This window comes from Mercenaria mercenaria, chromosome 2 (genome assembly GCF_021730395.1).
Source record: "Mercenaria mercenaria strain notata chromosome 2, MADL_Memer_1, whole genome shotgun sequence".
NCBI classification, from domain to species: Eukaryota; Metazoa; Mollusca; class Bivalvia; order Venerida; family Veneridae; genus Mercenaria; species Mercenaria mercenaria.
This window is the reverse complement of record NC_069362.1, coordinates 81,281,601-81,307,128: the sequence shown is the minus strand read 5'-3', so window position 1 is coordinate 81,307,128 and position 25,528 is coordinate 81,281,601. Positions and strand designations below refer to the sequence as shown.

The following is a 25,528-nucleotide window of genomic DNA, read 5'->3' as shown; positions in this document are numbered from 1 at the left end:
ACTATATCGATTCTTTCATAATGCATTCTGTTGTTCAAAACTGCATCAGCATAAATCAGCATACTGCAGACTTTGTACTAATGCTGTGTCATCCACAATTTATGCACTTGCCTTGTATGTTTATTTGGTCACTCATCTCAATGACCTTGACAAGTTCATCTAACAATATGGATTTCTTACCCATTTTGTGAGTTTCATTGGTTTCGGATATGGATACTGGAACTGGCAACAGTTATGTTTAAGTATTTCCTTCATATTAACATCCCTGCCTGCCTAAAAATTATATGCAGTCACTAAACGATGCAGAGTATTTCGATCTGCTTTTAATATTTAGCCCTTTTCAGCTGTAGACTTTGATGCTTTATCAATGATGTACAATGAAGCAAATGCAGATGAATTATTTTTTTATTGTATCAGGTAGCTGAACGTTTGATACATTCTCACATAGTTTTTCTCTGACAAAACTATCAACTTGTCCCTCGCTTAATTAACTTCAGGGCTTTGCCATGGTGTCAGTGGCAATGACTTCACTTGCTACATTCAGCAAACTTTCACCTTGCAAATGTGGATCAACCACATTATATCTTTGCAACATACTTAGAACTGACTCTTCAGCTTGTTTGTCTACAGCTTGCCTACTCTTTGATGTTTCCTTGTGCACAAGTATCATTTCGTCATTGACTTTGTACATACACATAATCGGAAGGCTTATATGATACCTCAGGTTGTATGATAAAGAACATCTAGTCAAAGCTGTAGGGGTTCTCTTTATACCAATTATTCCTTCATCTTTCTTCCAAGTTGAATTCAATCATTCTTCGCTTTATGATCTACCAGATTGAAGCTTTATCCCCTTAACCATACAAAACGGTCAAAGGAAACTAACTAAATTTGACAAACCTGTGACAGGCCTACCTCAATCAGGAAATAGTGAATCCTTCTGGTATAGGGGACTATCACTAGCTGTTAGTCTTGTTCAAATATCAATGATGGGTAAAACATTTTATTCCTTATAGGGACCTATCTCTTTTTGAAGTTGTAACCTTGTTTTATCTGTTTAGAGATTTAAAAGACCTTTCCAAAAAGCTATAGGTTTATATATATTCTATATAAAATAAGAAAGATAGAAAGCTTTGATGATAAAATAAATAAATTGCACAATTAAATATTTTATAAAGCATTATTATTATGCCACCTTATAAGTCCTGATCTAAAACTTTCCCTTTCATCCTTAAGCACCATTGGAACATGTTTATTCTTAACCACTAGATTCTGTAGGAGTAACCTAATTTAAACACACATTGCAGTCAGTCAAAACCCTGGTTTGAAGTGACTGAACACATACCAGGCTATAGAGCACCAGAACTGGTATCATAACCTAGCAGAGTTCAAACCTGCAATATCTGGGACAAGTGGCAACACCTTAACAACACAATAATCACTTCCCACGAAATGATACGAGGGAGATTTTGCTAAAGAATGTAGAATTTTAGATACATGTAGAAGCCACATGCCTTGGTCTTTGCAATATTTTCTCAAGTAGTCCAAGCAACAATTAGTAAAGTAAAAAGAGATAATTTTTATTTTCATTTATTTATCAGTTTATATATATTTGTGACAGCTTTAAAAACATATCTTTTTTAATTACATATCACTATTATTAATGAATATACAAGTTACTTTGCATACTTCCTCCAACATCTACAAACAAAATATTAAATTAGGATAAATGAGACAATTATTACAATACATAAAACTTTACTAGAGAGATAACATTTGGCACAACAAGTTAGTAGATATCTATGCACATACATATATCTTATATTCTTCAATATTAAAAAGTACAAAATGCTTTCTTACAATTTGATAAAAATACATCTAAATGGGTATGTCTTTCATACAACAATTCTTTAAAAGCAGTTATACTCTTTTTCATACAAAATGCAAAATAACTGCACTGCCACACAGCTGGTTCAGGAAATATAACAGCAACATCACTTGCCAATTCCTTGTGTAACAAACAAAGCAAAATTTAGGAGAGGTGTTTTGCATTACTTCTGGCTAAGGCAGGCAGCTGGGTAGAACCACTGACTTCTGGCTAAGGCAGGCAGCTGGGTAGAACCACTGACTTCTGACAAGGCAAGTGGATGGCTACCTAAAAGGCAAGTCTTCATCCTGACAGGGCACAAACGAGCAGCAGTGGTGGACAAATGATTTAGAATATGAAGAACTACACTACAGACTAGTCAATATGGAACTTCAAACAAAAAAACTTATTTTGTAACAAAGCTGGCCTGTGAATTTGCATCACACTCTTGTATAAAAGTTACTATATAGATTTCAACATCTTTAACCTTTGATACATATTTCAAAAAAGCATTTAAGTCAGACAAACAAACAACTGACCAATAATTCTAATTAAATAATACTATCTGTGTGAAATACATTGGTCTGGTAACACTGTTGTCTTTCTGTCTTTGCTTGCTCTTAATTTATCAAATTGTTTTGCTTATATCTGAATAAGCAAATGCGGAAGTTCTGTCAACATAGGACATAATAAACTGACAAAAATATAACTTCCAATTTTAATGCTAATAAAAAATTTAAACAAGAGGGCTATGTGGCCCTGAAGGCACTCACCTGCCCTTGACCTTTTAACCACCACTATATGTAATGACAACACTTTTGCTCGGTGTGAAAACTTGCAAGTATGCTGCAGACAAAGTGTGGTGAGGATCTGAGAAATATTCCTATTTATAGCTCTGAAGACCCCAAAAACCATTTGAACAAACTTGACAGAGGACCCTACAATGATGCTAGGAAACAAGTTTGGAGAAGATCCATCAAATGGTTCAGGAGGAAGTTTCAAGGTTTTACTCTACTTTTTGGCTCTGACAGTCACTAAAAGCGGCCAAGCAGAACCATTTGCATAAATCTCAGAGAGGATCATACAAGGATGCTACAAAGTATGGTGAAAATCCATCAAAAGATTTATGAGAATATCAGTTTCAAGGCTGTTTCTATTTTTAGCTCTGGCAGCCCCTAAAAGAGCCCAAGCAGAACAATTTAAACAATTTAGGATCATACAAGGATATCAGAGACATTTAGAAGTGAACCATCTAACCAAATCTGGGAGAGGTCCATGCCAGAATGCTACAGACCAAGTTTGGTGTAATTCTGACTAATTATTGATAGTTTTTGAGAAGATGGTGATGCCGGACAATGGACTCAAGATGACGGACCATCCACCTGTACTAACAGCTCACCCTGAACAAAGTTCAGATGATCTAAAAATTTCATCTCATTGCATCTATACAAATCTAGACATTTATTAACAATGTGCCATTTATATGATTATCTAGATCCATATGAATGAGTATAAAACTTAAAAATAAAATTTCAAATCTCAACATTAAATTTAACATGAAAATAAAACTTGAGTTTGGAGACCAGTCTCACAATACAACCTTAATTGTTATTGGTCAATTTCAAGCTTTTAATCTGAAACAACCAATCAAATGCTCGTTTCAGACTGGTTTCCAAATTCACTTTTATTGCCTGCAGTCCTGGACAGAAATATTTGAGAATTGTGATAAAAATATGTAGATACTGTAATCTCCACTGGAAGTAAAAAAAACTTGTTCTTTTGTGAAGAAATGCAAATATAAACATTGAAACAACAAACTGAACCAGTCACTGAGTGCATTAAAATTCTGTAACTTCAAGTTAATGATCTTAAAGCTTGTAACACATTACCAACTTTTAGTAACATCGATCTATCGGAAAATCGATAAATTTGCCTATATAAACAAAGAAGGAAAAAAATACTTAAACTTAAATAGAAAAAGTTCTATTTGGAAATCAAAAATTCGATACCCCACAAATTAAAGTTTAATTTATTCCGGATATTATGAAAATTTTTTCAAAAGAATATTTTAATATTTGGTTGGTCCTTTCTGACTTTAAATAGACCCACCTCAGTTCATATAGACTCTGTAGGAAACGGGTCGAAAAAACTGACTTTTCAAATATATAACAGATAAAATGAGATATTTTCTGCAAATAATCAAAAAATCGATACCCCTAAAAATGTAGAAAAATTATTCAATTTTCGTTATGTGTAATTTGTTTTAAATTAAATAATGATTTGTTTGGTCCTTTTTGCATTTTAGTGTGTACAGTGAACGTTTCTTAAAAAATTCCGGCCTTTTCCGCCATTATCCGTAAGTACTCGGAAGCTGTTACGAAAAATATTGTCGTCTGCTAGTCTGACTTTGTCGATACAAATTGTTACAGCTCAATACCTATGAATTGTAAGCAACTTTACACTGACAAAAAAAACTGAGATTGTAATTAGACAAATTAAAACAAATTAATTGTTGAACTCAGAAACGCCGAAACCTAGATCCGCTGTCGTTTCAAATAAACGCTATGGGGGATTTAGTGTTCAATTCGCATTAAATATACAAATGCTTTTAATTTTCATCGCAAAAAAAAAAGTACTTAAAGCAACTAATTCTCATGTGTTTTCGTAAAATATAGTCTGTCAGTAATTGAGTTTCAAAGCATTCTTAAGAAATATAGCGATGATTTATTTCCAGATACCTATATTATTTTTTGCCGAACGATCTGGGGACTTTTTTTTGCCGCGGCGGTCTGGGTCCGATCTCCGACGCGGTCATCTTTATTTCTTCATATTTGATTTTTTAGTAATTTTGAAACAAAAAAAATCATTTTCTATTATTCATAATATGACCAAACTTTAATTTGAAAGATAGCCTTGATGAACTGATAATTCTGCTTCTTTCCGAACCTCCTTTGTATATATTATTCTGTATTCTCAAATTAATGCATGTTTTTGGTACATTCTTTAATCATTAGTTTAAAAAAATGCAATATTTATTATTTGTTTTAGTCTCAAGATTGCACAAAATCAGATTAAGCATAAAATAATTTAAATGTAACAAATATCTTAAAATTACCCTTTGACTTTTATTGTGTATTACAATATTGCCTAGGGGTAAACAATATCCGGTCAGTGTTGTTTCAAGCCGGGTCATAAAAGATATGTTACCCCACTTACTATAAGTGATAGGTATTTTAATGGTTTTATGGTTTTTGCGTTGTAATATATATCTTTCACCTTCTTCTGTCTTTACATAGTCTTTTCCCTTTCTTTCAGGAATCTTGATTTTTACGAGTTTTACCCTTATTTCATGAATCGTATGACAGTAGGAAGAATCAGTACAAATTTAGAATTCACATCGGTTATAGAATTGTTCCGTAAATATTTACGGAGTAAAGATCCTGGCCCAAATTTTACGAAAAAACTTAAGTTATCACTTAGTTAAGTCTGCTATTCTAAAATTGAGATATTGATGAAGTTATTTTTATTTAATGTTTTTTTTCTCCTGTAACAATATATTTATAGTTAAAGTATACTATGGTAGTAGTATTTGTCAGCAGTACTTATTCAAGTCACGCAAATATGATATTTCTATTTAGGCACGATATAAGAAACTTAATGCTTACCATGCTAAATTACAATAATGAACTTGTCTGTCTTTCAATTTGGACAGTATATATGAAAAGGGGTGCATGCCAAAAAGTTACTGGCTGAATGGCAGACAGTGCAGATTATGATCAGTCTGCACGGATGTACATCCGTGCAGACTGATCATGATCTACACTGATCGCAAAGGAAGAACCAATCGTGACCAGCATGGTAAGGGTTAAGTATTTCCTTTTAAAAGTATAAGTCTTATTTCTATACTTCTTTTTCTTTAAAGCGACTGGCCTCCAGATCGTTCGACAACAAAAATACTTTTTAGACATCTTGAAAAAAAGGCTATATTTCTTATGGAGGCTTCAAAACTTTATTACTGACAAACTTTATGTTACGGAAATACATGAGAATTTGCTGTTTTTACTACCTTTTACGATGAAAATCGAAAAGCGTTAGTGATTTAGAATTTTGAAAATATTTTAGAGACAAAAGCTCATATTCTAATGTTCATAATATGTAAAAGAAAGCGCGTATAGAGGAAGTATATGCGCTTTCTAAATATTTTAGATAACATATTCATATTCTTGAATATTTATTTTATTTACAGACAGTTTCTTGTGCGTAAATATTTCTTTTCTGTACACAGAGATACGTTAGCATGATGTTTCATGTATTAAAAAGAAAGTAAATCTATATGTTCGATGTATAAAATGTAACGATTTCTAAATATTTTAGATAACATATTCATATTCTTAAATATCACTTTTATTTGACAATTAATAAACTATTGTATAAATGTTCGACTTGTTCCAATTTTCACTTTAATAATTATTAAAGCTTCATTCAATCAAGAATATCGTTTAGCAAACCGCCCGCCTGTAATGCGTCAGATAATGACCAAAGCTGTTAATTATCGATTTTTCCCCCGTGTTACTACAACAACAACAATTAGTACGGAAATGAACGAATCTGTCTGATAGCTATGATATTGGATTATTGGTTTTATTGATTTTTATGATAGGTAGATCTGTCTTGCTTTATCGGTTCAGAGATGTTACTAAAAGTTGGTAATGAACTGGTAGTTTTGTCAATAATACAATAAACGCCAATAAACAAGTCCTAGCTGATTATCTCTCCTTACTGCAGCACAGAACTAGTTCTGTCTTTTATAACACAAAAAACTAGCAAAGTCTGAAAATGTTTTTCAAAACTGAAAATCTACTGTCATTAAATATTCTGGTATCATAACACTGTAAATCAAGTTTTGATTCTTGAACTCAAGTAAGTGGATGTATCAGATGATGTCTCATTACTTTAACCCTTAGCCTGCTAAATTTCTATAACTTATCCCTGTTATTAGGGGTGCATACCAAAAATATACTGACTGAATTGCAAACAGTGTATATCATGATCATACTGCACAGCTGTACAGGCTGACCATGATCTACACTGGTCGCAAAGGTAGAATCACTTGCCACCTGCAATAGAAAACAAGGTGTAGCCACCAATTATTTGATACTTCACAGTGCAAACTTTTATGTATTATTATTTAAAAATGTCCTGGTATCATTACACTGAACTAGCAATGTCTTACTATTGCAAAATATAAACTGGTCATTGCTGACAGTTTTAATATTCTAACACTGATAACTCATTGCTACCGACTTCATTACACTGAAAATCAGTTGTTGTTAAGAAAGTTCTTTCACTTTATCTTGTATTTTACTTTTTTTCTACATCAACACAGAAAACTGGCTGTAACTGACAATTATTTGCTATTGTTACACAGGAAAAGTTCTGTTCTTGGCAAATGTTCTGATACCATAACACTGATAATCAGCTGTTGCTAACAAACTTTTGTTATTTTTAAGACGTAAAAATAATTACTGCTGACAGTTTTAATATTTTAACATTGACAATCAATACCAAATCTATAGTTCACTGCAGCTAACAACATCCTGATATCCTGACAATGAAAAGAGTATTGTTGCTGGCAGTCTGCTGATATCTCTCAACACTGAAAATTGGGTTTTCCTTTAAAGTTTTAATTCTTCAACACTGGAAGTCTATCATAGCTGTTGATATTCTGTAATCCTATCACTGAAAACTGGTCAATGATGATAGTTTTGATAATATTTTGTTGTTGACAATCTTTTGATTTTGTATTACTGAACAGTAGTTTCTGTTGATATGGCAAGTATAAACATTACTGGGTTACCGATAGTTCAGATACTGTTCTATTATCCATGTGGAAGGTCAGAATTTTGTGACCTCTGATTTTGGACTGACAAGTTCACCATGTTCATTATATATGGCTGATCCATCTGAAGACGGAGCTGAAATATTGTCCATTTTTCCACTCTTTGCTGATGGGATGGCATCTTCCAATGACTGCCCTTTGTTTATATCTGATTCTGGGCTCAAACCCTCTGACTGCTTTATCTCAGGGTCTGGATTGGGCCTAACACCTGATGTTGGGCTCTCACAGGGGCTCTCCCTGAAGTAAAAAAATTGAGGGATTTAAGGAACTTGCTTTAAAAAAAATCACCTTTTCAAGCACAAAGCTATCAAGAATTTTATCTACTGAAATATTAAGAAAACATAAACTACCACCAAAAGTTAACTGGTCCTTTACTTCTTTTCAAAATTTGGTAAGATCTGAGTTTTTTACAGATAAGTAGTCGTATAGATGTACTTCAATAAAGAATACAGAATTAACTGAATATATGAATATATAGGAGACAGTGTGAGGGTCCATACATCAGGTTAGAGACACATAGTTATATACATAATCACATGCTAGAGGATAATACATTCATACACACACACACATACACCCATTGACATGCATTCAGAACATGTTCTAAATAAAACGTTTCCAAAAACACAAACAGTTGTAAGGCTGTTAATAAGTGGTTTATACAGGTACACATGCACTCAGTATAGGGACTGCATTCAGTTTGTATAATGAAATATATGTACTACATACCTGGGTTAATACAGATAGTTTTTGAGAAGTGAAAAACAAAATCAAAATGTACAAATGAAAACAAAACAAAACATATATATAAACAATACTAATACATCAAATTTAAGTAAATAAAACAGATCATTCCTACAAAATCCTTTACCATTTAATTTTCTTCTTTCAAGTAGCACTGCTGTTATTTAGCTGTAATGGCTAAAATAATGTGATCCACTCTTTAAGAATTTTCATATTCAAATCACTACTGAGTACACTGACAGCAATTTGTTGGATATTCCAGTATAATGATACAAGAGGACCATGATGGTCCTGAATCGCTCACCTCTTCCCACATGACCCAGTTTTGAGTATGACGTCATTTTTTCTATTATTTGACATAGAGACCTAGTTTTTGAGCTCATTGACCCAGTTTTGAACTTGACCTAGATATCATCAAGGTAAACATTCTGACCAATTTTCATGAAGATCCATTGAAAAATATGGTCTCTAGAGAAGTCAAAAGATTTTAATAATTTTAGACCTACTGAACTAGTTTTTGACTGCAGTTGACCCAGTTTCAAACTTGACCTAGATATCATCAAGATGAACATTCAGACCAACTTTCATACAGATCCCATGAAAAGTATGGCCTCTAGAGAGGTCACAAGGTTTTTTTATTATTTGACCTACTGACCTAGTTTTTTACGGCACGTGGCCCAGTTTCAACCTTGACCTAGATATCATCAAGGTGAACATTCTGACCAATTTTTATGGAGATCCATTCACAAGTATGGTCTCTAGAGAGGTCACAAGGTTTTTCTATTTTTAGACCTAATGACCTAGTTTTTGACCGCACATGACCCTGTTTCGAACTTGACCTAGATATCATCAAGATGAACATTCAGACCAATTTTCATATAGATCCCATGAAAAATATGGCCTTTAGAGAGGTCACAAGGTTTTTCTATTATTTGACCTACTGACCTAGTTTTTGATAGCATGTGACCCACTTTCAAACTTGACCTAGATATCATCAAGATGAACGTTCAGACCAATTTTCATACAGATTCCATGAAAAATATGGCCTCTAGAGAGGTCACAAGGTTTTTCTATTATTTGACCTACTGACCTAGTTTTTGACCGCACTTGACCCAGTTTCGAACTTGACCTAGATATCATCAAGGTGAACATTCTGACCAATTTTCATGAAGATCTCATGAAATATATGGCCTCTAGAGAGGTCACAAGGTTTTTCTATTTATAGACCTACTGACCTAGTTTTTGACCGCACATGACCCAGTTTCGAACTTGACCTAGATATCATCAAGATGAACATTCAGACCAACTTTCATACAGATCCCATGAAAAATATGGCCTCTAGAGAGGTCACAAGGTTTTTCTATTATTTGACCTACTAACCTAGTTTTTGATGGCACGTGACCCAGTTTCGAACTTGACCTAGATATTATCAAGGTGAACGTTCTGACCAATTTTCATGAAGATCTTGTGAAATATATGGCCTCTAGAGAGGTCACAAGATTTTTCTATTTTTAGACCTACTGACCTAGTTTTTGATGGCATTTGACCCAGTTTCGAACTTGACCTAGATATCATCAAGGTGAACATTCTGACCAAGTTTCATGAAGATCTTGTGAAATATATGGCCTCTCGAGAAGTCACAAGGTTTTTCTATTTTTAGATCTACTGACCTAGTTTTTGAGGGCAAGTGACCCAGTTTCGAACTTGACCTAGATATCATCAGGATGAACATTCTGACCAACTTTCATAAAGATCCCATGAAAAATGTGACCTCTAGAGTGGTCACAAGCAAAAGTTTACGGACACACGCACGCACGCACGCACGGACGCACGGACGGACGACGGACACCGCGCGATCACAAAAGCTCACCTTGTCACTTTGTGACAGGTGAGCTAAAAAACTGAATTAAAAATTCACACAGCGATAAACTATAGTATTATCATTTTTCTTAAAAAAAGCATCATTAATTGATCCTAATCAATTCCATTGTGTAATATCAGTGTCCTTTTACTAAAATATCAAACAAAATGTCGTTAGTCCTTAATTTTGTTCATGATATACTTCATTTAATGTGATCAAACTGCAGTTTTATAGGGATAAAGGGATACTATAGCCTGTATCTTGTTTTTCCCTACTTATGGCAGTCACGTACTGTCATTCTCATCCATCAGATGTCCGTCAAAATCCCGAGACGAACCTCTGATTTATTTCTGTCGTTTATTTGGTGAGCATGCGCACTCGTAATTACTACCGAGAGAAGTTTCAGCCAATCAATGTTCGTCACTATTTGGCACGCAGAATTGAAATTTCAAACAATATGTAAGCCAGGTAGTTGCTAACGATGGATAAAGGCGATATTCCATGATTTCGATAAATAAAGATTTATTTCTGTTATTATATGTTAAGAAATTTACCTGAAGAAATAATGATATGCCTCGTAAGTCGGCATCGATATGAAAGGACGCGGTCACGCTTTTCACGGACGTTTTTGATTGGTTCGCTACATTTTGTCGCGAAACGACGCTGATTGGCTGAAACGTTTTACCTGTAATGTAACCAAACCACAAATATCGGTGAAATGTGCCAGAGGTTCATCCGGGGAATCACGGTAGACCTCTGGTATGCGAGAATGCGTACTGTAAAATCAGTAATTTTTAATGGGACACATTTTCATGGACTTCATGGCAGAGTCAATCCATAAAATAAATTCTCAATGAACACATGAAATTCCTTTCATTTTACCTCCAAAATTTTAAATTCACAAATTTTACCTCCACTTGACCAAAGCCATGAAATTATGTGCCTAGAAAATTAAGGTTTTACAGTCTTCAACTCTAAATTACAAGAAGCCTGGATGTACAAGCTGAAAGGTTGTTGAAGAAAAACAAACTGCTGTATTTGAACATACATGTATTTTATGGATAATTACAATTTTCATCTATAATGATCACATCCGGTGTTTGGACAAATATATAATTGCACATAAGAAAGCATGACTATTTACAGCGAACACTGTCATTTCACAAGACCTCACATCTCCGATGTAAAGTCACATGTAAGGGTACAAATTGAGGGAATACCAAATAATGCCAAAATACTAAATAATTATGATAGGTCAACAATTTTCAATAGACCATAAAAATGCATCATTACATTATCATCTAATAGGCAGATAATCTATACAGAACTCACAGCATTTATAAGTAAAAAAATATCCAGATGTCTAACAAAAGCTAACTTTAGGATAGCACACTCCACTATTTGACAAGTTACTTGTAAGTGGAACAATTCATTGGAATATACTTGTATTTACACAGGCTCACTTCATACTTTATGTAATTTATAGTCAACAAAGAAACTGACAGTGAAAAATTACTTCATCAAAAATCAGTCTAGAAGTAGATACTGAAGCAATATTATAAAATATAAATAAAGTGTCAATCAAAGGGATAAGTTCAATGAGATCTCAAAACAATATTGATATAAAACAGAATTATTAACAAATGGATACCTTCAGAGAAAAAGTGAGAAATAATTTAATACAAAAGATATGCATACATACACTTGGATAATATTATGTCAAAGACAAGATAAAAGCAATTAAAAACTTCCATAGGGCAAATTCTTTCTTAAAACTGCAAGCAAAGAATTGATCAGAACAAATGTCTTTTTAAAACTCGACCAGTGTTAAACTGTAGGAACTTTGGTGTACCTCTGTTTATCAGGCACATTTCAAGGTCAATATACCCTTAAAACAAATACTGGTCTATGTTATAAATTAATCAAGTGAGGTTTTACAAAAGTTTGCAAAAAACATAACAAAATATACATGTTGATTCTAAGTGAAGGCATCATGTGGGCACCAAATACCAGAACTACTTTCAGTTGTTGTCTTATGGCACAATCAGGCTAGAACAGTCAAATCATAACTTCATGTATTGTGAATAAATATAATGGCCGACTTCTCAAGAATGTAGACTCATTCAATGTAAACGCTCATTCTAATTATCAAATAGCTACATCTCTGAATTGTCTAGCTGTACTTTATAAAATGTAGTCATAAAATCAACTGAAGCTATAGTAATTTCACATATTAAATCCTTCTCTACCTGCTATGACAATGCTTTTAAATTGAACATAAACCCCTTTCAAGGGCCTGAATTGTATGGTTACATATTTTTTAAATAATACACACAGTTAACTTTAAGGATTAAGGAAAAATTAGAAGTTAATACTGGTACTTGAATTAATTCAAGTGACCTCACTGACAAGCACTTAGTTAACACAATTATATGTGTTTTATAATATACATGGAACACATAATGAATTGTTTATGTCTAAACTTTGGCAATTATTCAAATTATGGTTTTTAATATAAAGAAGATAAAGCATTACTTATTATTCTTTTATCATAAGCAAAAGCACTGCAAAGCTTGCTGGGAAGTATCATGTTTGACCCATTTTAGACCAGTACTATTTCATAAATAATCTAGATATAAAGTAGACCTAGAACTGTCAGCCCTTCAGCATACCCCACCCCCATAACACCAAATATAGATCTGTTTTACAGCTGTAAAATGTACGTAAAAAAAACCATAGTGACTATGTAAAAAGGTTTATTGGGTAAAATGAGTTCAATCCATCCATCTGTTCAAAAGTTAACAAACTGACAACCAAATTTTAAGTTTAAAAGAAACATAAATTGATGGACTATAACCAAAATGAAACTTGACCAGTATATTACAATCATATACCTGTGTACAAAAACATACAAGATTCATTAAAAAGAAATGGACATCTGGCTGAATTTTATTCTAAAAGGGGCCATAAATCTTGCAAAAACTAGTGCATTGTAGTCAGATCAACCTTGACTGTATCTTAACTCATATACCTGAATACCAAAAAAAAAAAATTCAACCCACCCCCTCCCCACCCAATACCAGACTTCTCACAGGTGCATGGACAGATGGGCGTGTCAACAAGGAGGTTCCAGTCTACCCATCAGGGGCTTTTAGCATTCTGTAGATTTTATCTCAGTACTCTAAACTAACTGTTACCTTTCATTACTTTAAAAACGACTGACTAATAAATATTTTGATGTTATTTACTGAATAAAAACAAGTTAGTACAGCCTATTGTCAAAACTCATCACATCTCAGTATACACAAATATATTTGGTACAAAAAAGTACATTATCTATGCTATTACAAGTTTAAAACATCACACATTTGGTTCATTATAAAATAATGAGATTTGAGAAATATCATAGAAATCTGCTTTTTAAGTAAAATAATAAATATATTCTACTTTCAACTTTATGCTCTGGAACTGCTGATTGAACAATGAAAAAACATTGCTGAACTTCATCAAGTTTTACAATACAGGAATTCTAGTTTCTTTGAAAAGGAAGCCTGTTCAATTATTTTCCTATTAATGCATTATATAAAATAAATCATTCTTAAAATCAAAGCAAAAATGTATTCATAAGACAAGAGGGCCATCATTGCTCACCAGAGTTGATCTGGCCTACTAACCTAGTTTTTGACCCACATGACCCAGATTCGAACCTGACCTAGAGATTATCAAGACAAACATTCTGACCAAGTTTCATAAAAATTGAGTCCCAACTGTGGCCTCTTGAGTGTTCACAAGCTTTTCCTTTGATCTGGCCTACTGACATAGCTTTTGACCTCACATGACCCAGTTTCGAACTTAGAAATCATTAAGATAAACATTCTGGCTAAGTTTCCTAAAGATTGGGTCACAACTGTGGCCTCTTGAGTGTCCACAAGCTTTCCCTTTGATTTGACAGGTTGACATAGTTTTTGACCCCACATGACCCAGATTTGAACTTGACCTAGAAATCATCAAGACAAACATTCTGACCAAGATTCATAGAGACTGAGTCACAACTGTAGCCTTTTAAGTGTTCACAATCTTTTCCTTTGATTTGAACGGGTGACCTAGTTTTTGACCCCACATGACCCAGATTCAAACTTGACCTAGAAATCATCAAGACAAACATTCTGACCAAGTTTCATAAATATTGGGTCACAACTGTGGCCTCTAGAGTGTTCACAAGCTTTTCCTTTGATCTGGCCTACTGACCTAATTTTTGACCCCACATGACCCAGTTTCAAACTTGACCTAGAAATCATCAAGACTAACATTCTGACCAAGTTTCATAAAGTTGGGTCACAATTGTGGCCTCTTAGAGTACTCACAAGGCAATTGTTGAGGGACGACGCACGCCACCGATCACCGGACAATGACCGGTCACAATAGCTCACCCTGAGCACTTCGTGCTCTGGTGAACTAAAAATCCATACAAAAACTTCAATACATGCAAAACCATTATGTGGAAAATTAAACATAAAAACACCCTATTAAATCTTTATCAATAAATTATTTTTAAAAAAAATTTAATCTACCAAATCTCTGTAGTCTTAAAATAAAATGCAGTGCATCAAAAATCCTACTTGGCTATTAGAAAGAAGAAACCAAAAACTGGAGGAATGAAATATCTAAATATTATAAAGCATAAAAATCTCCTCTACATGTTTTATCAAATGACTACTGTAGCCGTCTTCTAAACTTGTTTACCTGCTTGTCCCGTAACAACATGCAATTTTCTACTAACACAAAGATTCAGCCCTGTAGATCTGTAAACTCACACTGCAAAGTATGTATACATATATACATGCTGTTGTCAAAATGCTTTCAGACTAAATGAAGTATTTGGGTTATTTATTTGACAAAAAAAAAAAAACAGAACAAAGTTTTTTATGTACTTTTTTTGATTTCGAACACCCAAATACTTTTCTGAACTTATTTTTTTTTAAATCCACACACAGGGTAGTGAGAGGGTGGAGTAAGTCAGAAATCATCCAATCACAGCAGAGGTTACAAATCTTACCAGCTGGACCTTCATGTACAATCACTGTTCACACCAATGTACTCAATGTATCAAATGTAGGGTAACACTCAATTCTGTGAGGTGACCTGTTAGCAAAATGTTCATTTTTCAATGTCATTTAACACATTCATGACGTTTATGACAAATAACAATTATATTAAAGATGTCAGTTTTTGTTGCATTTTTAGACTGTGACTTATTGCTAAATGTACACATTTTCTAACAAACACCAATAGAGCCTTTTCGCTACTATGTCTTGATACTTTATTATTTCATCACATTATATGTTGCTTTTATATAAAAGCACGGCTTTGCTCCTTCATTAAATTAATGAAAAACTCATTTTTTAAATCACTGAACTTAAAAATATAATAGGTTATGATTGTTAAGTAGGAAGATCCCCTTTTCTTTCAGATTTAACAGTACATTTTCCCTGGATACTAACACCGACTGCCTCAATACAAAACTACTCTATGAGAATAAAGCTAAAGTCCTGATAATGCAATAAGAAAATGTCATTTCTAGCATTCTTTTCTTTTTATAACACAACAAACACAGATTGTGTGAAGTCTGGAATAAAAAATCAACTTTCTGGGGTATTTATCATGTTAGAACAGACACACATAGTTTATACAGTGATATCAAAACTGGGAGAACCACTGGGAACGTTATACTTCTCTAATGTCCTAACTTACATCAATAAATGAAAGCATACAAAAGCTAGAAAAAACTTCAAAATGCACATAAAATGAGCCGTGCCATGGGAAAAACCAACATAGTGGCTTTGCGACCAGCATGGATCCAGACCAGCCTGCGCATCCGCACAGTCTGGTCAGGATCCATGCTGTTCGCTAACAGTATCTCTAATACCAATAGGCTTTGAAAGCGAACAGCATGGATCCTGACCAGACTGCGCGGATGCGCAGGCTGATCTGGATGCACGGTTTTCTCATGGCGCGGCTGAAATATTGTTCATATTAACTGAAATTGTCACAAAAGATGCCCTATAACTTTATTATCTAAAAATATATAATTCAAAACAATATTCTGCTCTCTGTAAGAATATGTATCAAAATATATAAACTTAAGCTATTTTTGATATTACTCCTAGAAGAAAGCAGTTTCAAGAACAAAATGCAAAACTGACATCTGAAGCAAGTATAACACTCCCAGTGTGCCTTTTTAACATATCAATACCCTTTGCACCATTCAATATGTAAACCTACTGTTGCTGCAAAAAAAAGAAAAACAGCTCTAAGTGACGCACAATGATTAACTCCTCACTCTTACTGTAAAAGAACTTTTTTTTGTAAGCTGTATAAAATTCGTGGCTTACCAGAAAAACATTCTTTTCCAAGTTTTGAAAATAACTGCTTTGATAGCTAAAGAGAACAAATTTTAAATATGAGGATTTAGTTAGCCCATTAGACAAAACTTAACATAATATTAGAAATAAAAAGCTGACTTTGGTCTGAAAATAATCTTTCAAATACAGATACAGGGGTGTAAAAATATTTTTTTCCCACCACTCGCCCTGTAGGACTAGTAGCCAGTTAAATCATCTCACCCTTAGTGAACAGTCACTCGCCCTTATGAAATTACAACTATCTTAATGACTTCTTTTCAAGACTGTCACTTTTATGAAAGAAGTATTATGAACAACAAACAAATTGCAAATATAACACAAAGTAAACAAATAATATTCTCTTCTTCACTACCTTTCCTTTTTGTTTAAATGTATTTGTTTTGCTTATATTTTCTTTTCTCTGGCTGCAAGATGTTTTTCTTTTTCTTACTACCATATTTTGTAATCTCCACCACCTGGTCGCTTTCCAAATAAAACTACCGATACTGACTGTTAGGATGTTGAAGCAATTCTTTGACAAAGTACGAGAAAATAAATGGTGATAATAAGATTAACTCATATAAAATATCTTTTATGTTGACTGGCTTACTGTACATGCTTTTTTTGTGTAATAAATGCATCAATAATAATAGTAATCACCTATTAATTACTATCGTTGTTCGATTAAAGTTTAATTTAAAGCATCTACCAATGTAAAGATTATTACTGTTTTTCGCAAAGTAATTTTAAACATTTTTTGTTGAATTTTGGTAAAGTTACTATGCAAAACACTTGCCCAGACGGTCAAGTATATAGCAAGGTCTACTCGTCCTAAACTTACTTTAACTCACCAATGCGAGCGGGAGAGTGGAATTTTACACCCCTGACATGTGCAGATGAAGTTTGGAACAGTTATAGAAAATGCATTTTGTTAAAACTAAGATATGAAAAAATTGCTATGTGACAGTGATAAATAGAAAGTGCAATACAAAACTTGAGACATTTGGAGCAAAACCAATAATTACTGAGATATTTTACCCTGTATGCTAATGTCTTAGTAATTACAATAAATGAGCCGTGCCATGGGAAAACCAACATAGTGGCTTTGCGACCAGCATGGATCCAGACCAGCCTGCGCATCCGCGCAGTCTGGTCAGGATCCATGCTGTTCGCTAATGGTTTCTCTAATTGCAATAGGCTTTAAAAGCGAACAGCATGGATCCTGACCAGACTGCGCGGATGCGCAGGCTGGTCTGGATCCATGCTGGTCGCAGAGCCACTATGTTGGTTTTCTCATGGCGCGGCTCAAATAATAGCAAACAAGCACCATCTGCCAAAATATACTGAAAAATATCTTACAATTAGCTGTATATTATATAAGACACCATACTAAGTTTAACTAACACTTTGAAATGAATCAAACACCAAAACTGTCTAATTTGGCTTTGGTAAACAAAGTTCAATAACTTAGCTAAACCCAATATACATAAACCCTTTCTTGAGAACTGTACATGGAGAGGTTAATTACATGGCTATAAATATTTCCCTCCAAATAAAATGTGTATCTTACATTTATAATAACTTCACTTTGGGACCAACCATTCTAAATATATAGAATTCAATAAAAAATATTCAAACAAGGTATGTGTTTATTACACACTGAAATACATGTTTGCAATAAAGCCTAAGTGTATATCATTTTTTCACAAATATACCAACACAAAAGGCTTGCTTATTTTTGGCATAAAAAGCACTATATAGCTGTGATTGTGTGTTGTAAGATGGCACAGGGCAGGACTTGATGTTTACACACTGATATGTGGTGTAATATCACATACATGTATACATTATGCTACATGGTAATGTATTATATATCAGATTAGCACTCTTTCTGGTATACAGCTACAGAAGGGCATATATCTCACTGATGATTTCTGATAAAAAGCACAATTTAAACAAGCTCTTTGTTAAACACATACTCCCCATGATAGCCTGTCGGCAGTAACTGGCTATGTTATCCGCACACTAAAATATGCCAAGACCTTGACCTTTGCTCGAATGACTTATAAACAATAGGGGACTGTTGTCATGGAAACACAGGTAACCTAAAGCCCTCTACAGACGGTAGGTTTTTGTTGTACAACACCAATTAAATTCAAGATGTACAGCCAAATATTATCATGTGTATGATGCTATTCCTTGATTTTGTAATCTTAAGTCTTGACTTACAGATTAGGACATGTTCTATTTCTTAAGTTTTGCCTTACGTACCACCCACGTTGACAAGCAACAAATTGGTAAATAATTAGTTAATAAGAGGCAAGTGAATGAAATTCCAGAAACAATTGGCCATAAAATAAACACAAATCTGAATATAAAATGGCTTCTAATGCATAATGGAAAAAGGATGACACTGAAAAGTTAAATGATTTGAGCCGCACCATGAGAAAACCAACATAATGCGTTTCCAACCAGCATCCGCGCAGTCTGGTCCATGCTGTTCACTAACGGTTTCTCTAATTGTAATAGACTTTGAAAGCAAACATCACTGATCCTGACCAGCCTGTGCATCCGCGCAGTCTGGTCAGGATCAGTGTTGTTTGCTTTCAAAGTCTATTACAATTAGAGAAACCGTTAGCGAACAGCATGGACCAGACTGCGCGGATGCACAGGCTGGTCTGCATCCATGTTGGTCGCAAAGCCACTATGTTGGTTTTCTCATGGCGTGGCTCATTTGTGTCATGCATAATAAAATTCATGGGACATAAAAACGTGAATATTATTTTTTATAATATTAATAGTTACATTCTTTTCAGTACCTGATGCACTATGTTTACTAGGTAAGTCTTTGTGATTTATATGGGAATGGAATACTGTCTGTATGCGAAAAATGTACAATTTCAAAATTGTACATCTTTGAGATAATTAGTGTTGTACAACAAAAATCTACCATCTGTAGAGGGCTTACGAGACATGGCCTTTCTGAGGCTCAAGCCTGGCAACCCTCGGGATGAGAGACACAGATAACGTTCATTACATTTTCCATCCCCTTTCTTGTAATACAGTATTTGACACTGTACATACAATGTACATGACAATAATAAATTGGAACAGAAATCATCAGTGAGATATACATGATAAGCTAACATAAGACTAGAAATGGACAGGTCATGTTGGTTAAGTGAAGCAAATCTGTTATTCTATACACAGAAGTATCACTACACGTTATCGTCCCATGGTAATAAATCTTCAGACTTCATAAGTATATCTTTGACAAATAGAGCTTACTTTATTCATATAAAATGTATTGTGTAACACTACATCCAGTATATATGAGAGGCTATTTCACCATTACAAACATCAATTCTTGTTTCTTTTTAAAAAGCATACTTAAGAGAAATATTAGAATACAATGTTGGTTCACTGTGAAGTCTGAAAGAACTATTTCCTTGGGATCTTATGGATTTCAGACAGATTAAAATGAGCTGTATTCAATAAACTCTTGGTTACTTTGCAGAAAAGGGATGTAGTTCATAAACTGCTAGAGAATTTTATCATTATGAAGAAACTGATTTACTAGAATATTTTGTTCTATTTTCTGTGTAAGGTATCCTTGCACTAGGTTGTTACTATGGAGTTCAGTATAATAGTTTTACATTCATAGACAATAGCGAACAACCTGAAGCCTATAGTCTTCTTTACCAAAAGCATATTTAAAAGTCCTATCATAAAAGACATTATATTTGCTGATAGCTTTGTTTGTTTGTTTTATATGTTGAATTCAAACATCCCTTTCTTGCAATGATTCCAATCAAATGGATTTATGATATACTTCAGAAAACAAAAAATCGAGACATCACAAAGTAATATCCTTAATTGAGAAGGATATGTAAAAATGAAGTGCTATCACACTGTCGTGTAAAATAAATGTGTGTAAAAGAACAATGTAACATCATTATAAAAAGCAACAACAAAAAATATGTAACTCAGTTACATGGAAAATAACAGCAAAAACAATATTCTGATTATGAATGTCTGTGCAAAAGTCTGAAGCGCAGGTTTACTTTCACACATAAATGCCAGTCTAGAATGTCTAATAATGGATACCCAACACAACTCATATTTTCAAACATGATTGTCAATATATTTTGATGACGGTCACTGGTATTACACATTTCTATTTGGTTCTCTGTCCTAGAAACATTCTCCGATAAGAACTCTTGCTGTCCAGTGGCTTGACTAGAATGGTACGATGCATACTGATATCACAAAAAACTCCATATTAAAGAATGAGATGTCTGTAACCAGGGAAACAGCTTTAACAACTACTCAGAAAAATGAAAATGCATTATAACTGCAATGCTAAAGGTATTCTCTAATGGCTGAAGGTAAAAAAAGAGAAAAAGTCAGAAACAGAAAAAAATATGATCAGACCTCTATATCAGAGCACTCTATTGCAGAGTTGTTAAGTCTTTGGACTAGTAATTTTACATGATTTCAAGTTGTTTAATCCCCACAAGTACCACATAATATTTGAATTCTTGTAAACATTTTGACAGCTTTGTAGCAAAAATTTATAAACCTTCTAATTTTTTACAATCAAATAATGATAATAGAACATGTTATATAAAGCCAAGAGCTGACATGTTGTAGAGGCTTATTTAAAATCTGACTCTACATCCATGGTCAACTTCGGATCATTTTACATGAATAGGTTACATATAGCCTATACACTAATATAATTTTCATAAGAGCCCTATAGTGATAGTATTTTTGATAGATGTTAATTTCACACTGATGACAAATTTCAGTTCATCACAAACATCAAAGGGCTTGCATGTTTTAACAGTTTTAAAAATTCATGCCAATAAAACAATATTTTTCATTTTTCACTTTTCAGAGCCTGCAAAATTACACTAAAACATTTTCCAACAAAACATTTAGAATCCTTTCATTAAAGATGTTCTTGTTGTCTATATACAAGCCAATGCCTTTCATATATACATTGTTTAGCTATTTCCCTGGTTACAGGTTTGAGACAAGAGATTCTATACACAGAGATTTACACGAGACAACCCTGTTTCATATCAAATCAAGATCAAGTGTATAAATAAAGACCCTGCTTTCATATCAAATCAAGATCAAGTCTATCTGCCTGAAATATAGCGGCTCTGTAACTATACCTATCTGAAATGCTGTGTTGTACTCCTGTCTTTTTCTGAACAGGGGAGGTAAATGCATGAATGACCGGGTTAACTCCCTTGATACCTTCCTCATCTTCACCAATAGCTGTCTCTACTAATGAAGGTTCGAGCTCTGGGTGAGACGCAAGCCGAGACTGTAGAAGGTATGCATATGTTTTCAACCGACCAATCTGTAGAAAAATGGGTGAAACTTCTTAAATAACAGGAACAGATAAAATCACAGTTATTCACTCATACTTAACAATTCACAGAGGAATAGTCATTTTGGCTTTCAACAATAAATCTCTATAATCAATCTATTACTTTTTTTCAAACAAGAGCACCGCCTTGCGGGTGCTGACGCTCATCTGATTTTTTTTGTGTAATAGAAATGTCGTCCTACCCATGATTTTCTAAGTCTAAAAAGGGCCATCATTCTTGCAAAAAGCAGGATAGAGTTATGTTTCTTGATGTTCGGTGTCCACTAATGATGGTGAAAAACTGTTGCAAGTTTTAAAGCAATAGCTTTGATAGTTTATGAGAAAAGTTGACTTAAACATAATACTCAACCAAGAAAATGATTTTCTAAGTCCAAATGGGGCAATAATTATTGCAAAAAGCAGGATGGAGTTATGTTGCTTGCTGTACAGGGTCAGCTTATGATGGTCAACAAGTGTTGCAAGTTTCAAAGCAATAGCTTTGATAGTTTAAGAGAAAAAGTTGACCTAAACATAAAACTTAACCAAGAAATCTGATATTTTCTAAGTCCAAAAGGGGCCATAAATCTTGCAAAAAGCAGGATGGAGTTATGTTTCTTGCTGTACAGGGTCAACTTATGATGGTGAACAAGTGTTGCAAGTTTTAAAGCAATAGCTTTGATAGTTTAGGATAAAAGCTGACCTAAACATAAAACTTAACCAAGAAAACTGATTTTCTAAGTCCAAAAGGGGCATATAAATCTTGCAAAAAGCAAGATGGAGTTATGTTTCTTGATGTACAGGGTCTGCTTATGATGGTGAACAAGTATTCCAAGTTTCAAAGCAATAGCTTTGATAGTTTAGGAGAAAAGTTGACCTAAACATAAAACTTAACCAAGAAATCTGATATTTTCTAAGTACAAAAGGGGCCATAAATCTTGCAAAAAGCAAGATGGAGTTATGTTTCTTGCTATACAGGGTCAGCTTATGATGGTGAACAAGTATTCCAAGTTTCAAAGCAATAGCTTTGATAGTTTAGGAGAAAAGCTGACCTAAACATAAAACTTAACCAGGCAACACTGACGCAGACGCCGACAACCGCTCAAGTGATGACAATAACTCATCATTTTTTTTTTTCAAAAAATCAGATGAGCTAAAAAGTATGACTTCAAAATAACATACTAGCTAGAAAATGCTTTTGTAGAAAAGCACATTTCTCCCCCTACATCATAGTAGTAATAGGCAAGAAGTCGACAGGGAACAGGAGCGAAAGTAAAAGAGAAACCAATGGTTGGTTTATTGACTAAAATGCACTCGGCATGTCCAATCATCCCATGAATTTTCAACATTCTGGGTAAAGCGGTTCCCCAGTTATTGGTTGGAAACGATTTTCAATGTTCTGGCCCCTGTGACATTTGATCGAGTGACCCAAAAGTCAATAGAGGTCATCTACTTCGCATGTCCAATCATCCTATTAAGTTTCAACACTCTAGGTCAAGTGGTTTTCAAGTTATTGATCAGAAACAGACTGGGTGAAGTTTCAACGTTTTTGGATCAAGAGGTTCTCAAGTTATGGATTGGAAAAGGTTTTCCATGTATTGTGACCTTGACCTCTGAAAGAATGGCCTCAAGATTAATAGGGGTCATCTACTAGGCATGTCCAAACATCCTTTGAAGTTTCAATGTACTTGGTCAATTGTTTCTCAAGTTATTGATCAGAAATGGATTTCTATGTTCTGACTCCTATGACCTTGGCCTTCGACTGAGTGACCCCAAAATCATTAGGGGTCATCTACTCTGCATGTCCAATCATCCTATGAAGTTTGAAGGTTCTAGCTCAAATGGTTCTCCAGTTATTAATAGTCATAGTCCGGAATCAGGTTTTCCCAAATCAGTGTAGGTACAAAAATATAAACTATCAAAGTTTAACCTTTAATACATCAAATATTTCTTTGAATTGACAAGCCAAACTGATACTATTTACTAAAGACAGATATGTCAACGTCATTATGTATTAGATTTATAAAATAAGTTTGAATTTGTGTTCGTGTGGTGGTTTAATATTTTGACATATTTCAATGCTATTTATAGAATCGTTCCTTTGTACCCACAACGCGTGCATGAATCTTGGTAAAACCAGATGTAAACAGAGTTCCGGAGTAAATCTATTGGAAATGAAGTGTGACAGATGGACAGACTGGGGACATAAATATGTAAGAACAACTTCAATTGCCAACAAGATACTACTTTTCACTACAAACATATGTCTCCCACCAATTTACACATAGACATTGTAAAATGCCACACTGAACCATAATATTCCAACAATAATATACAGCTAGGTTTGACACTTATTACTGTGAAGTTTGGTGGAATTGTAACCAATGATATACGAGAAGTAGAATGGACAGCATAGAATTTGACATATCAAAGATCAATACTCCCCTGAAAACCACAAGACCACTACATGTTGATAATATGCACAACTTCACTTCACACTGAACACTTGTGGAATTTGGTGAAATTCAGCCTAATGTCATAAGGAGGGTAGTGTACACACAGTAAAATGTAACAAATCACAGGACATAACTTCACTGAAAATCAGTGAACTGGAAAACACCGATGATACCCATAACTCGGCTCGGCACCGATAACTCATGTAGAGTTTGGTAGAAACTTGCCCAATGGTCAAAGAGAAGTTGCAAAAACATCATAGAATTTGACAAATTAAGGACCATAACTGTGCTGAAAGTCACTGAACTGGAACATGCTGACAATATGCACGATCAGGCTTGATTGAAATTTGCCAAATAATATAAGAGAAGTAGCCAAAATATCAGATTTAATGAATTAAGGGCTGTAACTCCACTGAAAATCAATGAACACGCTGACAATATGCACAACAAGGCTTGGCAATGATCACATTTGTGAAGTTTGTTGTTAATTCCATCTTTTGGTGTCAGGTGAGTTGCGAGGACAAGATCTTTGACATACAGACTGACAATCACAGACAGATAGCATTAAATCAATTTATCTCCTACCACTGGGCGCGAGACATAACTGAAAACTTGGACAAACTGTAACATTGATCTTTAAAACATGTAATACCTCATATATGAGATAGTTTTCTTTCTCGAGGAAGTGCTGGATAACACTGGACTTAGAACCTTTCTCCGGTGGGAACTGCCTGTGCTCCTGTAGATCTAGCTCAGTCTGCTGGAGTCTCTCCTCTATACTCCGTAACTGGTCTTGCTGTAAATTCATAAAAAATAGCATTTTTTAATTTGCTAAATAAACCATTTCCTTAGCTGATGGTTCATGAAATGGCCATATAATAGAGATTTAACCTAAGCCCTCTTTACACAAGGGGAATGAT

General features: G+C 34.1%; 1 protein-coding gene across 4 annotated transcripts in view; it reads right to left on the bottom strand.

Annotated features, from left to right (window-relative positions):
- Window positions 1–1,574: 1,574 nt before the first annotated feature.
- LOC123564411 (PH and SEC7 domain-containing protein 1-like) overlaps window positions 1,575–25,528 on the bottom strand; it is a 123,247-nt gene continuing 99,293 nt past the window's right edge. Inside the window, exons 10-13 of one of the 4 annotated variants that reach the window (XM_045357978.2) lie at window positions 25,261–25,404; window positions 21,956–22,146; window positions 15,428–15,513; window positions 7,868–8,003 (exon numbers count right to left, since the gene is read on the bottom strand). In XM_045357978.2, coding sequence (XP_045213913.1) covers window positions 15,456–15,513; window positions 21,956–22,146; window positions 25,261–25,404 — 393 coding nt within the window. In that variant the 3' untranslated portion in view covers window positions 7,868–8,003; window positions 15,428–15,455. Of the gene's footprint in view, window positions 8,004–8,637; window positions 8,688–11,406; window positions 15,514–21,955; window positions 22,147–25,260; window positions 25,405–25,528 lie in introns of those variants that run through there. The other 3 variants (XM_045357979.2, XM_045357976.2, XM_045357977.2) reach the window with 3 other exon arrangements.